At 43.7% G+C, this 14,831-nt stretch overlaps 1 protein-coding gene across 2 annotated transcripts in view; it reads right to left on the bottom strand.

Moving 5' to 3' along the window:
* Window positions 1-9,505: 9,505 nt before the first annotated feature.
* mmp28 (matrix metallopeptidase 28) overlaps window positions 9,506-14,831 on the bottom strand; it is a 39,338-nt gene continuing 34,012 nt past the window's right edge. Inside the window, exons 6-8 of one of the 2 annotated variants that reach the window (XM_029714420.1) lie at window positions 11,333-11,482; window positions 10,806-10,973; window positions 9,506-10,606 (exon numbers count right to left, since the gene is read on the bottom strand). In XM_029714420.1, coding sequence (XP_029570280.1) covers window positions 10,209-10,606; window positions 10,806-10,973; window positions 11,333-11,482 — 716 coding nt within the window. In that variant the 3' untranslated portion in view covers window positions 9,506-10,208. The remainder of the gene's footprint in view (window positions 10,607-10,805; window positions 10,974-11,332; window positions 11,483-14,831) is intronic. The other variant, XM_029714421.1, reaches the window with a different exon arrangement.

Genomic DNA, 14,831 nt, shown 5'->3' with positions numbered 1-14,831 from the left:
CCCTAGCGTGGCCCTCCCTTTCAACCTCCCACCTGCTGCTGGAGGAGGAAGAGCCGGTGGGAGGTGGAGCATGAGAGAGGCTAGCCGCTGTGGGGGCCTCTGCCCCGGAGAGCCTGGCGAGGGAGCTGAGTGCCTGTCTACTGGATGCTCACACACCTCCACCCCCCCACAGGACTTGGGTTGTGAGCAGCCCTACCAAAGCTGCCAGCCCCGGGTGCAAGGCAGGGTCACCAGCCTGGGACAGCAGTGTTATGAGCTGTGCATCGTCGGGTCAGAGCTACTCCAGAGGGCCTGTGGGGCCACGGGCTCCTGCTACGCCAGCAGCAAAGGCTCTGCTGTCACCCACACACAGTACAGACCCAATACACGAGTTCTTCATCTGATTCCTTTCTGCAGTTGTAGGACATTTTGTCACTATCTAACATAATGTAACTTAGAGAGAGAGACTTCCTGGTGCTCAGACCTTCATGCCAGTCTGGGTCTGTGTCCAAAATGTCACACTATTCCCTATGTTGTGCTAGTGGGCTCTAGTCAAAAGTAGTGCACAATATAGGGGAATAGGGTGCCCTTTTGGATGCAAACTAGCTAGGCTAGGGGTAAAGCCTATAGTAAATGAAACAATGTTACGCCCAGGGATTTCAGATACACAATTATTGTATAACTAACTAGGCATCTATGCATTTTATTACCAGTGGAAGTAGAAATGCATACAAATGTGCCGCTAGTGGGTAGATACATGTCTGGTTGGTTAGTTCATGTGGTTGTCTGTGCTCTGTGAAAGCTGTGTGGTATCAGTGGTAGCATATCACTGAGTGACCTAAGTCCTTACCCAAAAGAAAGCACTGTCTATGAAGTTAGTGTTGTACAGTCATTAGCCTATTTTTCTAGGATTATCACATTGTATTTCTACAGCATCTTCTAATGCTATACGAAACCATAGGTTGTGTTGAGTAGACCTTGCCAAACCACTGGGTTGAAAGGACATATTTTTGATAAGACAAATACTACGGGAGCTGATAATGAATTTATTTTCTGGAAACTTCTTCGTAAAGCCGTTAGTTTCAGGGACTGTGGTTAGGCTACGTATTTGGTAATCTGTGTGTTCAGAGATGGCTTGAAGACCAGAATGCAACAAAGGACTAGAGGGCTAAGAGACTCCTTGTCTGAGATGCTACTCGGTTAATAATGTATAAAGTGTGTGCTGACATTACCATGGAAGGCTGTTACATTACATTACAAGGCTGTCTATAACCTAGGACAAAACAATGTTTACCAAACTGATCGTCTAGAGGCCGGTTTCTTAGATTAGCCTAAACCTGGACTAAAAGTGGATAATCTCCATTGAGTGCCTTTTAGTCTAGGACTAAGTGTAATCTGTGTCTGGGAAACTGTCCCTTAATTTAAACAGGTGAGTTGTGAAATAGGACTGTTTAATCATTTTTCTAAAAAGTTTTATGAACCAGGAATATGCATCACTAAAGTAATTCATTGTATTTTGTAAATCAAATTTGACTTCTGACTAATTTGGGAATAATACTTGTCATTTGTTTCAAATTGTTCTTAAGACATATGTTACTGATTTTATAAACTGGGTGGTTCATGCCCTGAATGCTGATTGGCTGAAAGCTGTGGTATATCAGACCATATACCATGGGTATGACAAAACATTCATTTTTTTCTGCTCTAATTGTTGGTAATCAGTTTATAATAGCAGTAAGGCACCTCGGGGGTTTGTGATATATGGCCAATATACCACGGCTAAGGGCTGTATCCAGGCACTCAAATCCAATCAAATCCAATTTATTTATATAGCCCTTCGTACATCAGCTGAAATCTCAAAGTGCTGTACAGAAACCCAGCCTAAAACCCCAAACAGCAAGCAATGCATGTGAAAGAAGCACGGTGGCTGGGAAAAACTCCCTAGGAAAAACTCCTGAGAAAGGCCAAAAACCTAGGAAGAAACCTAGAGAGGAACCAGGCTATGAGGGGTGGCCAGTCCTCTTCTGGCTGTGCCGGGTGGATATTATAACAGAACATGGTCAAGATGTTAAAATGTTCGTAAATGACCAGCATGGTCAAATAATAATAATCATAGTAATTGTCGAGGGTGCAACAAGCACGTCCGGTGAACAGGTCAGGGTTCCGTAGCCGCAGGCAGAACAGTTGAAACTGGAGCAGCAGCATGGCCAGGTGGACTGGGGACACCAAGGAGTCATCATGCCAGGTAGTCCTGAGGCATGGTCCTAGGGCTCAGGTCCTCCGAGAGAAAGAAAGAAAGAGAGAAAGAGAGAATTAGAGAGAGCATATTTACATTCACACAGGACACCGGATAAGACAAGAGAATACTCCAGATGTAACAGACTGACCCTAGCCCCCCGACACATAAACTACTGCAGCATAAATACTGGAGGCTGAGACAGAAGACACTGTGGCCCCATCCGATGATACCCCCGGACAGGGCCAAACAGGCAGGATATAACCCCACCCACTTTGCCAAAGCACAGCCCCCACACCACTAGAGGGATATCTACAACCACCAACTTACCGTCCGAAGACAAGGCCGAGTATAGCCCACAAAGATGTCCGCCACGGCACAACCCAAGGGGGGGGGCGCCAACCCAGACAGGAAGACCACGTCAGTGGCTCAACCTACTCAAGTGACGCACCCCTCCCATGGACGGCATGGAAGAACACCAGTAAGTCAGTGACTCAGCCCCTGTAAAAGGGTTAGAGGCAGAGAATCCCAGTGGGAAGAGGGGAACCGACAAGGCAGAGACAGCAAGGGCGGTTCGTTGCTCCAGCCTTTCCGTTCACCTTCACACTCCTGGGCCAGACTACACTTAATCATAGGACCTACTGAAGAGATAAGTCTTCAGTAAAGACTTAAAGGTTGAGACTGAGTCTGCGTCTCTCACATGGGTAGGCAGACCATTCCATAAAAATGGAGCTCTATAGGAGAAAGCCCTACCTCCAGCCGTTTGCTTAGAAATTCTAGGGACAATTAGGAGGCCTGCGTCTTGTGACCGTAGTGTACGTGTAGGTATGTACGGCAGGACCAAATCAGAAAGATAGGTAGGAGCAAGCCCATGTAATGCTTTGTAGGTTAGCAGTAAAACCTTGAAATCAGCCCTTGCCTTAACAGGAAGCCAGTGTAGGGAGGCTAGCACTGGAGTAATATGATCAAATTTTTTGGTTCTAGTCAGGATTCTAGCAGCCGTATTTAGCACTAACTGAAGTTTGTTTAGTGCTTTATCCGGGTAGCCGGAAAGTAGAGCATTGCAGTAGTCGAGCCTAGAAGTAACAAAAGCATGGATTAATTTTTCTGCGTCATTTTTGGACAGAAAGTTTCTGATTTTTGCAATGTTACGTAAATGGAAAAAAGCTGTCCTTGAAGCAGTCTTGATATGTTCTTCAAAAGAGAGATCAGGGTCCAGAGTAACGCCGAGGTCCTTCAGTTTTATTTGAGACGACTGTACAACCATCCAGATTAATTGTCAGATTCAACAGAAGATCTCTTTGTTTCTTGGGACCTAGGACAAGCATCTCTGTTTTGTCCGAGTTTAAAAGTAGAAAATTTGCAGCCATCCACTTCCTTATGTCTGAAACACAGGCTTCTAGCGAGGGCAATTTTGGGGCTTCACCATGTTTCATTGAAATGTACAGCTGTGTGTCGTCCGCATAGCAGTGAAATTTAACATTATGTTTTCGAATGACATCCCCAAGAGGTAAAATATATAGTGAAAACAATAGTGGTCCTAGAACGGAACCTTGAGGAACACCGAAATTTACAATTGATTTGTCAGAGGACGAACCATTCACAGAGACAAACTGATATCTTTCCGACAGATAAGATCTAAACCAGGCCAGAACTTGTCCATGTAGACCAATTTGGGTTTCCAATCTCTCCAAAAGAATGTGGTGATCGATGGTATCAAAAGCGGCACTAAGATCTAGGAGCATGAGGACAGATGCAGAGCCTCGGTCTGACGTCATTAAAAGGTCATTTACCACCTTCACAAGTGCAGTCTCAGTGCTATGATGGGGTCTAAAACCAGACTGAAGCGTTTCCTATACATTGTTTGTCTTCAGGAAGGCAGTGAGTTGCTGCGCAACAACTTTTTCTAAAATTTTTGAGAGGAATGGAAGATTCGATATAGGCCGATAGTTTTTTATAATTTCTGGGTCAAGATTCGGCTTTTTCAAGAGAGGCTTTATTACTGCCACTTTTAGTGAGCTTGGTACACATCCGGTGGATAGAGAGCCGTTTATTATGTTCAACATAGGAGGGCCAAGCACAGGAAGCAGCTCTTTCAGTAGTTTAGTTGGAATAGGGTCCAGTATGCAGCTTGAGGGTTTGGAGGCCATGATTATTTTCATCATTATGTCAAGAGATATAGTACTAAAACACTTTAGTATCTCCCTTGATCCTAGGTCCTGGCAGAGTTGTGCAGACTCTGGACAATGGAGCCCTGGAGGAATACCCAGATTTAAAGAGGAGTCCGTAATTTGCTTTCTAATGATCATGATCTTTTCCTCAAAGAAGTTCATAAATTTATTACTGCTGAAGTGAAAGCCATCCTCCATTTGCGAATGCTGCTTTTTAGTTAGCTTTGCGACAGTGTCAAAAAGAAATTTCGGATTGTTCTTATTTTCCTCAATTAAGTTGGAAAAATAGGATGATCGTGCAGCAGTGAGGGCTCTTCGATACTGTGCGGTACTGTCTTTCCAAGCTAGTCGGAAGACTTCCAGTTTAGTGTGGCGCCATTTCCGTTCCAATTTTCTGGAAGCTTGCTTCAGAGCTCGTGTATTTTCTGTATACCAGGGAGCTAGTTTCTTATGACAGATGTTTTTAATTTTTAGGGGTGCAACTGCATCTAGGGTATTGCGCAAGGTTGAATTGAGTTCCTCGGTTAGGTGGTTAACTGATTCTTGTCCTCTGACGTCCTTGGGTAGGCAGAGGGAGTCTGGAAGGGCATCAAGGAATCTTTGGGTTGTCTGAGAATTTATAGCACGACTTTTAATCTTCCTTGGTTGGGGTCTGAGCAGATTATTTGTTGCAATTGTAAACGCAATAAAATGGTGGTCCGATAATCCAGGATTATGAGGAAAAACATTAAGATCCACAACATTTATTCCATGGGACAAAACTACGTCCAGAGTATGACTGTGGCAGTGAGTAGGTCCAGAGACATGTTGGACAAAACCCACTGAGTCAATGATGGCTCCGAAAGCCTTTTGGAGTGGGTCTGTGGACTTTTCCATGTGAATGTTAAAGTCACCAAAAATTAGAATATTATCTGCTATGACTACAAGATCCGATAGGAATTCAGGGAACTCAGTAAGGAACACTGCATATGGCCCAGGAGGCCTGTAAACAGTAGCTATAAAACGTGATTGAGTAGGCTGCATAGATTTCATGACTAGAAGCTCAAAAGACGAAAACGTCATTGTTTTTTTTTTTGTAAATTGAAATTTGCTATCGTAAATGTTAGCAACACCTCCGCCTTTGCCGGATGCACGGGGGGTATGGTCACTAGTGTAACCAGGGGGTGAGGCCTCATTTAACACAGTAAATTCATCAGGCTTAAGCCATGTTTCAGTCAGGCCAATCACATCAAGATTATGATCAGTGATTAGTTCATTGACTATAACTGCCTTGGAAGTGAGGGATCTAACATTAAGTAACCCAATTTTGAGATGTGAAGTATCACAATCTCTTTCAATAATGGCAGGAATGGAGGAGGTCTTTATACTAGTAAGATTACTGAAGCGAACACCGCCATTTTTAATTTTGCCCAACCTAGATCGAGGCACAGACACGGTCTCAATGGGGAAAGCTGAGCTGACTACGCTAACTGTGCTAGTGGCAGACTCCACTAAGCTGGCAGGCTGGCTAACAGCCTGTTGCCTGGCCTGCACCCTATTTCACTGTGGAGCTAGAGCCCTGTCTATGTTCGTAGATAAGATGAGAGCACCCCTCCAGCTAGGATGGAGTCCGTCACTCCTCAGCAGGCCAGGCTTGGTCCTGTTTGTGGGTGAATCCCAGAAAGAGGGCCAGTTATCTACAAATTCTATCTTTTGGGAGGGGCAGAACACAGTTTTCATCCAGCGATTGAGTTGTGAGACTGCTGTAGAACTCATCCCTCCCCCTAACTGGGAGGGGGCCAGAGACAATTAATCGATGCCGACACATCTTTCTAGCTGATTTACATGCTGAAGCTATGTTGCGCTTGGTGACCTCTGACTGTTTCATCCTAACATCGTTGGTGCCGACGTGGATAACAATATCTCTATACTCTCTACACTCGCCAGTTTTAGCTTTAGCCAGCACCGTCTTTAGATTAGCCTTAACGTCGGTAGCCCTGCCCCCTGGTAAACAGTGTATGATCGCTGGATGATTAGTTTTAAGTCTAATACTGCGGGTAATGGAGTCGCCAATGACTAGGGTTTTCAATTTGTCAGAGCTAATGGTGGGAGCCGTCGGCGTCTCAGACCCCACAACGGGAGGAGCAGAGACCAGAGAAGTCTCGGCCTCCGACTCCGACTCGCTTAATGGGGAGAACCGGTTGAAAGTTTCTGTCGGCTGAATAAGCGACACCGGTTGAGCATTCCTACAGCGTTTCCCTCCAGAAGCCATGAGAAAGATGTCCGGCTGCGGGGACCGTGCGATGGGGTTTATACTAACGTTACTATCTGTACTTACTGTTGGCACAGACGCTGTTTCATCCTTTCCTACACTGAAATGACCCTTGCCTAACGATTGCGTCTGAAGCTGGGCTTGCAGCACAGCTATCCTTGCCGTAAGGCGATCGTTCTCCTGTATATTATGAGTACAACGACTGCAATTAGAAGGCATCATGTTAATGTTACTTAGCTTCGGCTGTTTGAAGTCCTGACGAACCATGTCCAGATAAAACCTCCGGGGTAGGAAAGTTGGAGGAAAAAAAAAAAAAGTTGAGTGAGGGAAAAAGTAAAAATATACGGTAATGAAAAAGTAAAAACCGTCAGGTAGCAAAGTAAAAACGGCAACAAAAACGCACAGCAGCGTAAACAAGTCTCCCGTGTTGCATCCTGCTTAAGAACAGCCCTTAGCCGTGGTATATTGGCCATATACCACACCCCCTAGGGTTTTATTGCTTAAATATAACTCCAATAACTCTGTACTGCTGCACTGGGTACCATCTGTTGAGCCCTGTTTATACCTGGTGCTAACATCTGTGCGGATCTTGTCCACATTCTCATTGTGCCCACATTTTTAGACAGGTGTAGACTATTAAAAGAACTGATCCTGACAAATTGATTGGATGAAAGGTCACTAATGAGAATATTAATGCTGGTCCAGGTGGGCGGAGTTTGCACTGGGTGAAAAGTGATTGCATTTGTTTTGAAACTGGGCAGTCATGATGAGCTGGGTTCCCCATTCAAAGCCGATGGTGAAGTTGGCTCAAAAACAAGTGACGCAGGTCTATCAAGAACGTGGAGTAATGATTTAGGGCTGGATTCAATCTGCATTGCAGAAGTATCGCGGCATTTCCATGTTATAGATCAACTGAAATTTAAAGGTGATATTCCTGCGTTTGCGGAGACGGCATATGTCGGCTCAATCGGAAATTACCTTTACATTTTAACGCGGATCTTCCGCGATACGGATTGAATCCACCCCTTAGGAGTTTTTACATGCAAAAGTGTTCGCTCTTGCTAAATCCCAATTCAACTTTATAATCTACTGATATAAAGACATGACTAACTCACTGAACACTTTATTTGGCACAGAAGGTCACAGGTTCTAATCTTGCGGATGTATATTTATTGGAGAAGTGAACTAGGATTATTCTTGGTTTAGGATCAGCAACGCTGACAATACATTTGGATTATGTCCGTTTCAGTAGACAACGTGTCTTGTAAAATGTAGAGTAATGTATAAGTCTGCAAATAAATAATTTTACCACTGGAAGGCAGCATTGTTCCAGAGAAGTTATCTGTATCTCACATGATTTTATACAAATAAATCATTCAAAAGTGAATTACACATTGTTGGTCTTTGTTGAATATCTGAAATGTACAAGTGTAATACCAAAGCATAAACATTTAAGAAATCTTTAAGAAGGCTTAAGCTTAAGTATAATATACAGAAGCATTTTCTATGGAGTTGATTTACCACTGCGTACAGTGCATTCGGAAAGTATTCAGACCCCTTGACTTTTTCCAAGTTTCGTTACATTCCAGCCTTATTCTAAAATGGATTAAATAAAAATCCTCAAACTACACACAATACCACATACTGACAACACGAAAACATGGTTTTTAGAAATGTTAGCACAGGACCCCTAAGTATTCAGACCCTTTTGCTATAATACTCAATTGATCTCCGGTGCATTCTGTTTCCATTGATCATCCTTGAGATGTTTCTAGAATGTGATAAATTCAATTGATTTAGAAAGGCACACACCTGTCTATATAAGGTCCCAGAGTTGACAGTGCATGTCAGAGCAAAAACTAAGCCATGAGGTCGAAGGAATTGTCCGTAGAGCTCCGAGACAAGATTGTGTCGAGGCACAGATCCGAGGAAGGGCGCCAAAACATTTCTGCAGCAATGAAGGTCCCCAAGAACACAGTGGCCTCCGTTCTTAAATGGAAGACGTTTGGAACCACCAAGACTCTAGGAAGAGCTGGCCCCCCGGCCAAACTGCGCAGTGGTCACTTTGACAAAGCTCCAGAATTTCTCTGTGGAGATGTCAGAACCTTCCAGAAGGACTGCCATCTCTGCAGCACTCCACCAAATCAGGCCTTTATGGTTGTGGCCAGATGGAAGACACTCAGTAAAAGGCACACGAGTTTGCCAAAAGGCACCTAAAAGGACTCTCAGACCATGAGAAACAAGATTCTCTGGTCTGGTGAAACCTTTTGCCTGAATGTCAAGCGTCACGTCTGGAGGAAACCTGACGCCATCCCTACTGTGAAGCATGGTGGTGGTAGCATCATGCTGTGGGGATGTTTTTCAGCGGCAGGGACTGGGAGACAGGATCGAGGGAAAGATGAACAGAGCAAAGTACACAGAGATCCTTGATTAAAAGCTGCTCCATAGCGCTCAGGACCTCAGACTGGGGCGACGGTTCTTCCAACCTTCCAACAGGACAACGACCCTAAGCACACAGCCAGGACAACGACCCTAAGCACACAGCCAAGACAACACAGTAGTGGCTTCTGGACAAGTCTCTGAATGTCCTTGAGTGGCCCAGCCAGAGCCCAGACTTGAACCGGATCGAACATCTCTGGAGAGACCTGAAAATAGCTGTGCAGCAACACTCCCCATCCAACCTGACAGAGCTTGTGATGATCTGCAGAAAATAATGGAGGAAACTCCCCAAATACAGGTGTGCCAAGCTTGTAGCGTCCTACCCAAGAAGACTCGAGGCTGTAATCACTGCCAAATGTGCTTCAACAAAGTACTGAGTAAAGGGTCTGAATACTTATGTAAATGTCCTGTTTTTTTGTTTTTAATACATTTGCTGAATTTTCTAAAAACCTGTTTTTGCTTTGTCATTATGGGGTTTTGTTTTTAGATTGATCAGGGTGGAAAAAAACCCATTTTGAATCAATTTTAAAATAAGGCTGTAACGTAACAAAATGTAGAAAAAAATTCAAGGTGTCTGAATACTCTCCGAATGCACTGTATTTGTCACCAGGGCTGAGATTCAATCCGAGGCACGTTGTAGAGTGCTTGACTTTAAAGGTAATTTCCTAATGAGATGATTTCTGCAGCGTTTACTGTGAATGCGATCTTCACGAATGTCGGGAACATTGCCTTTAAAAGGTGAATGGTCAGCAGTGCGCTACAGCGTGCCTGGCCCGGCCCAGGTTTAATATGCTCAACAATGTTCATTACTAATGTCAATTTTATTGTGTCATGAATCTTACCAAAAAGTCCAGTTCGATGGCACTGATGACAGAGTTTCAGGCCAACGACCCCGGCCGGCTCCAACCAAGTCTTCCATATTTAGATTGCACAGACATAATGGCCTTTTTTATATGTTTTGGTAGTTTGGGTACCAGTCTGTTTCCACTCCTTGTCATGCTAAACTGTTTGGCATATGATACAGAGTATAAGGACTGGATTATTATCAGAAACAGACTTGTACCCAGGCTAACGTTTCAGCCTTTTGGCCTCATATCAACTTTGATATGAGAGCTCTAGCTCCCCCTGTTTGTCACAGGATGTCATTGCCCTGGTGAGTCCTGCTCCTGCAGCCTATCCATTCCAGGTCCTGAGCCCACTGGCCTTCTCTGGTCATGCGCACCTTCACCGGGTCAAACCTCCAGTACTGCTGCTCCCTAAAGAGATAGAGGCGCCCGTCGGGACGGGTCAGCGCACCGTTGGTTCCCTGGGGCACCCCGGTCCAGTCGGCCAGCCGGCGCGGGTAGTAGGGCTCGGACCTCAGCGTGTGCAGGTTGAGCACGGAGTAGCGGGAGCCCTTAAAGAGGACCATGTGTCCCAGGGGGGCATAGTAGAAGGCACAGTCTGGGTGGCAGGGGAGGCCGGCCTGGCTGCTCCTCCTGGGGAAGCCAGGGTCCAGGGCACTACCCGAGTAACGCCATATACGCTTACCTGCAGAGGGAGAGACAATTCAGCGCAATCAACACTACTTCCTCACTGAGGTACTTTATCCTGTTTGTGTTTTAGCCAGGTCCTCTGCCGTGTTATTTCATTGTCATCCAACCATAGTCACGGGAGTTGGCTAAAGCCCAATTATGTCACTTCATACGATCATTCACTGACTAAAGTGAATTTAAGGAGACTACTTTACCTTTGAAGAAGTACCACTTGCTGTCCAGTGGGGAGAAGGCCGCGGCCTCGATGGGCAGTGGGAGGTGGGGCCAGCGCTGCTGGAGAGGGAGAGGTGCGCTCACGTTCCCCTGAGCCGACACTGTCCAGTACACACTGCCCCGGAACACCAGCACTGTGTGGTTCTGATCTGAACACACAAAGACAGACAAGAATACATGAAAATATGATATTTAAGCAATAAGGCCGGAGGGGGTGTGGTATATGGCCAATATACCACGGCTAAGGGCTGTTCTTCTGCACGACGCAATGCGGAGTGCCTGGATACAGCCCTTAGCCGTGGTATATATGCCATATACCACAATCCCCCTGAGATGCCGTATTACTATTATAAACTGGTTACCAATGTAATTAGAGCAGTAAAAATACATTTTTTGTCAGCCAATCAGCATTCAGGGCTCAAACCACCCAGTTTATAATATCCCAATGAATAACTTATGTGGTTGGGGGGGGGGATTTCAAATGATTGTGAGCACAGTCATGCCCTACCCATAGTGATGGCATCAAAGACCCCCTGGCAGTAGAGGGGCTGGGTAATTTCAGGATGTCCCTCGGGCTCCTCAGCCAGCTCCCACTCCTGCAGGGCTGAGCTGAATGCCTGGCCTGTTAACCTCATAGGCTGACCCCCCAGAGGCTTTCCTGGGGAGGACAGAGAGAGGGAGACCATCAGTAGCCAACTCATCTGACCAATGGAGGGGTTGGAATGACAACTGTGGTCAGAAGGGGGGGCTGGGTGGGGATATGTTGGCTGGGTGGGGGGGATGGGAGGTTGGGGGGGATGGGAGGTTGGGGGGATGGGAGGTTGGGGGTGGGGGTGTTTTTCTTTTCCTGTACATACTGAATTTATTATTACTTAAACTCTGTAATATGATCAATACTTTGTAGATATGAACCTTTTTTATGATTTATTTTCTTTGAGTGGCAGCCCACAGGTACAAAAATAATAAGTGTGACATAATGAATAGAAAATGTGATATGAACGGAATATAAAAGTATAGGAATTTAAATATTGTAACCGTTATTCCCCCAATGAAAAAATACTGTATTTGCTGAAGCACATACAGATCCAGGATCAGGCAAGATAAGAGAATGAGACTATATGGAATGGGAGAGTAGATTGTATACAGACACAAGTTCCAGTAGTTTAACTGATGGGGTGATAAGCGATGGGCACTATGATGTTGATGTATGAGCATTCCATTGCGTCCGAGAGAATGTTTAGTCAGCCATCTAAACTAAACTTTTACAAGTGTTACTTCCACAATCTATCAGGTACATGGCCACTGATTATGAACTACCATGTGAATTAAAATGAATGTTAGGACAAATATTGTCTTACAGATTCATTTACTGCTCCAATGGGACAAATGTTGGTTGATACTTGATAGAGGAAGCCTGCATGCCAATGTCATTTTCCCTTATAAAAATATGAGAAATACAAAACCAAAAACAATGACAGTATTTTCTCAAAATGGACATCATGGGAACAAACAACCCTCCCAAGTGGAAACAAACAGAACAATATTCTCAAATAGTCAATTATATAAACCGTAAAGCTGGCCTTCCCAGGAAACTGTTGAGTCGCTGTGTACTGGACAAAGGTTTGCAAAGTTACCGGAATCTTCAGTAATTAAAATCTATCATGACTTTAGTAATGTATACTTGAATAACAAAATGTATATAGTATTCCTTTGTTATATCTGTGTCCATATTGTCCTTGAGTTTGTCCATGAGTTTCTAGTAGATAGACAATATGGTTCAAGAGAAAATAGCCTAATTAATGAAAAAAGCATCTAATCAACAATGGCATTATTTTCAATTACCTCTGCAACTCTTCCAATATTGACTTTTTTCACAACAGCCACCAGTTTGACACCAAAACATTGACAACAAATACATATTAACATAGTAAAATAAATAAAAGTGTAAAACATTTTACAAAAGATATTTCATGCTTAAACCCTCATACTAAACACCAATGGTATTCACGAAGTTGATGGTTAATATTTAGGATAATGTTTTACAGTTTTGCATTCTATTTTTTATTTTAAAATATTACTTAATTATTTTATATATTTATGTGGTAAGACCAGAGAGATGATTACAGACACCTGTGACAATCTGAAGTATCCAAAAGAGCCACCAGATGTCTTTACATAAATTACATAAAATCGTTGAAAGATATGAAAATTCTGGTTGTTTACTGGTTTACGTCAAGAATGGCATTCTCGTTGAAAAGAATGAAGAAAGACACAAGTGACTACTGCAAACGGATGTAAAACGAAACACAAAGCAGCATCCTATGATAAGGCTCTGGACATCACACACCCATTTTGTTTGCAACAGGCTGAGCAAACATTTGTCTTCTCAGTGATGATATCAGCATCCCCAAGGAGAGGAGGATAAGCTGACAAAAATGCAACCTGGCAGGAAGAATAAAACAGAGATTCTTTGCTGAGAGCGGTGCTACTGTGTCTAATCTAAACATACTGTGTACTTGGGTCAGTCTCTACACAATTTAAAATATATAACAATTACTAGATTACAGACTTGTGTGGCCAAGTCTACTGCAAAATCTCATACACTGTGACGTGACATTATTACTAAGACAAAGGTTCCGTCCCAAATGGCACCCTATTCCCGATATAGTGCACTACTTTTGAGCAGAACCCTATGCGAGTCCCTATGGGCCCTGGTCAAAAGTAATGCACTACATAGGGAATAGGGTGCCATTGTGATGCAGCCTAAGAACAAATAAGGTTTCTGAGGCAGATGCCACGGCCGTACACCCCGACCAGAATGGTTAGAAATATGTAGGAAGGTTCTTGGTCAGATTCAGTACAGTAGTGCAGTGAAGTTATTCAGGTCAGACAGACATCTGGTTCCCATCATGACATGGTGCTAACACACACGTATTCTGCCCGCAGGGCACTGCATACCTTAATATCTCAGAAGATAAATTGTTTAATGTTTTCATCCCATTGTTCTGTATGAGGAACCCAATACCACAATCAGCAGTGATAATGCTCAGAGACTTGATATAAAGGGGAGCAGATCTGTATCAATATATGAAATATGCCAAATGTTTTGAACTGAAAAGGAGTAGAATGTACTCAACTAGAATGTACTCAACTGAAAAGGAGTAGAATGTACTCAACTAGAATGTACTCAACTGAAAAGGAGTAGAATGTACTCAACTGTCCGTCTTTTCATTTCAATGAAAAAAACAACTGTTTACAAAGGGGTGGAGTTGATTCTCCTCCAGAAATCAAACAGAGAAAGGCATCTAGAATTGGCATGCCTACAAGACTACATTTTGTTGGATCCAGATAGGACCGCTCAATAGCCACGGAGACATTCCTGGATAAATGCCTGCAGGAGGATGGATGGGACTCATCATACAACAGTAGCATCAACCTGTGGAAACCTGTCTTACAGACACCAGGAGGGAGTGAAAACCTCCACGGCAAACAGCTACTCCGTTTGTTCTACATAAAAACATGTAGGCTATGCATGCAGACGAGGGTTGAATATTTCCCCGGTATTTTACAAATGTTCCGTCCCGAGAATAAAATCGCTTTTCTACTGGGTAACCCGGTATTTCCAGCTAAAACCAGAAGTGTCAATCAAAAGCATTGTAAAAACATAAGTAGGCCTATGTCTGGATTTGATTAGAGCTTTGATCGAATATTCAAGCCTGAGGCTACCTGAGCCCGAACAATACATTAAATACATTTTATGAGTCCTACATTGAAGACATTCATCGAGCCCAAGCCCAAAAAAGCCCAAATGATTGTTATCCAATATATATGATATAGGCTACTGCACATTATGCACAACAAAAGCCCATAAATGTAGCTAGTTATATGCACTCTTGGGTAAATAAATGAAACAAGCTCCAGACAGCTAATCTTTTTGAGTGTGAACTGTATTACTACTGTACTGCATTGTCTTACACTGTATTATCTGGACTGGAATTACGCACATC

This window comes from Salmo trutta, chromosome 26 (genome assembly GCF_901001165.1).
Source record: "Salmo trutta chromosome 26, fSalTru1.1, whole genome shotgun sequence".
NCBI lineage: Eukaryota > Metazoa > Chordata > Actinopteri > Salmoniformes > Salmonidae > Salmo > Salmo trutta.
This window is presented reverse-complemented; position numbering and strand designations above follow the sequence as displayed.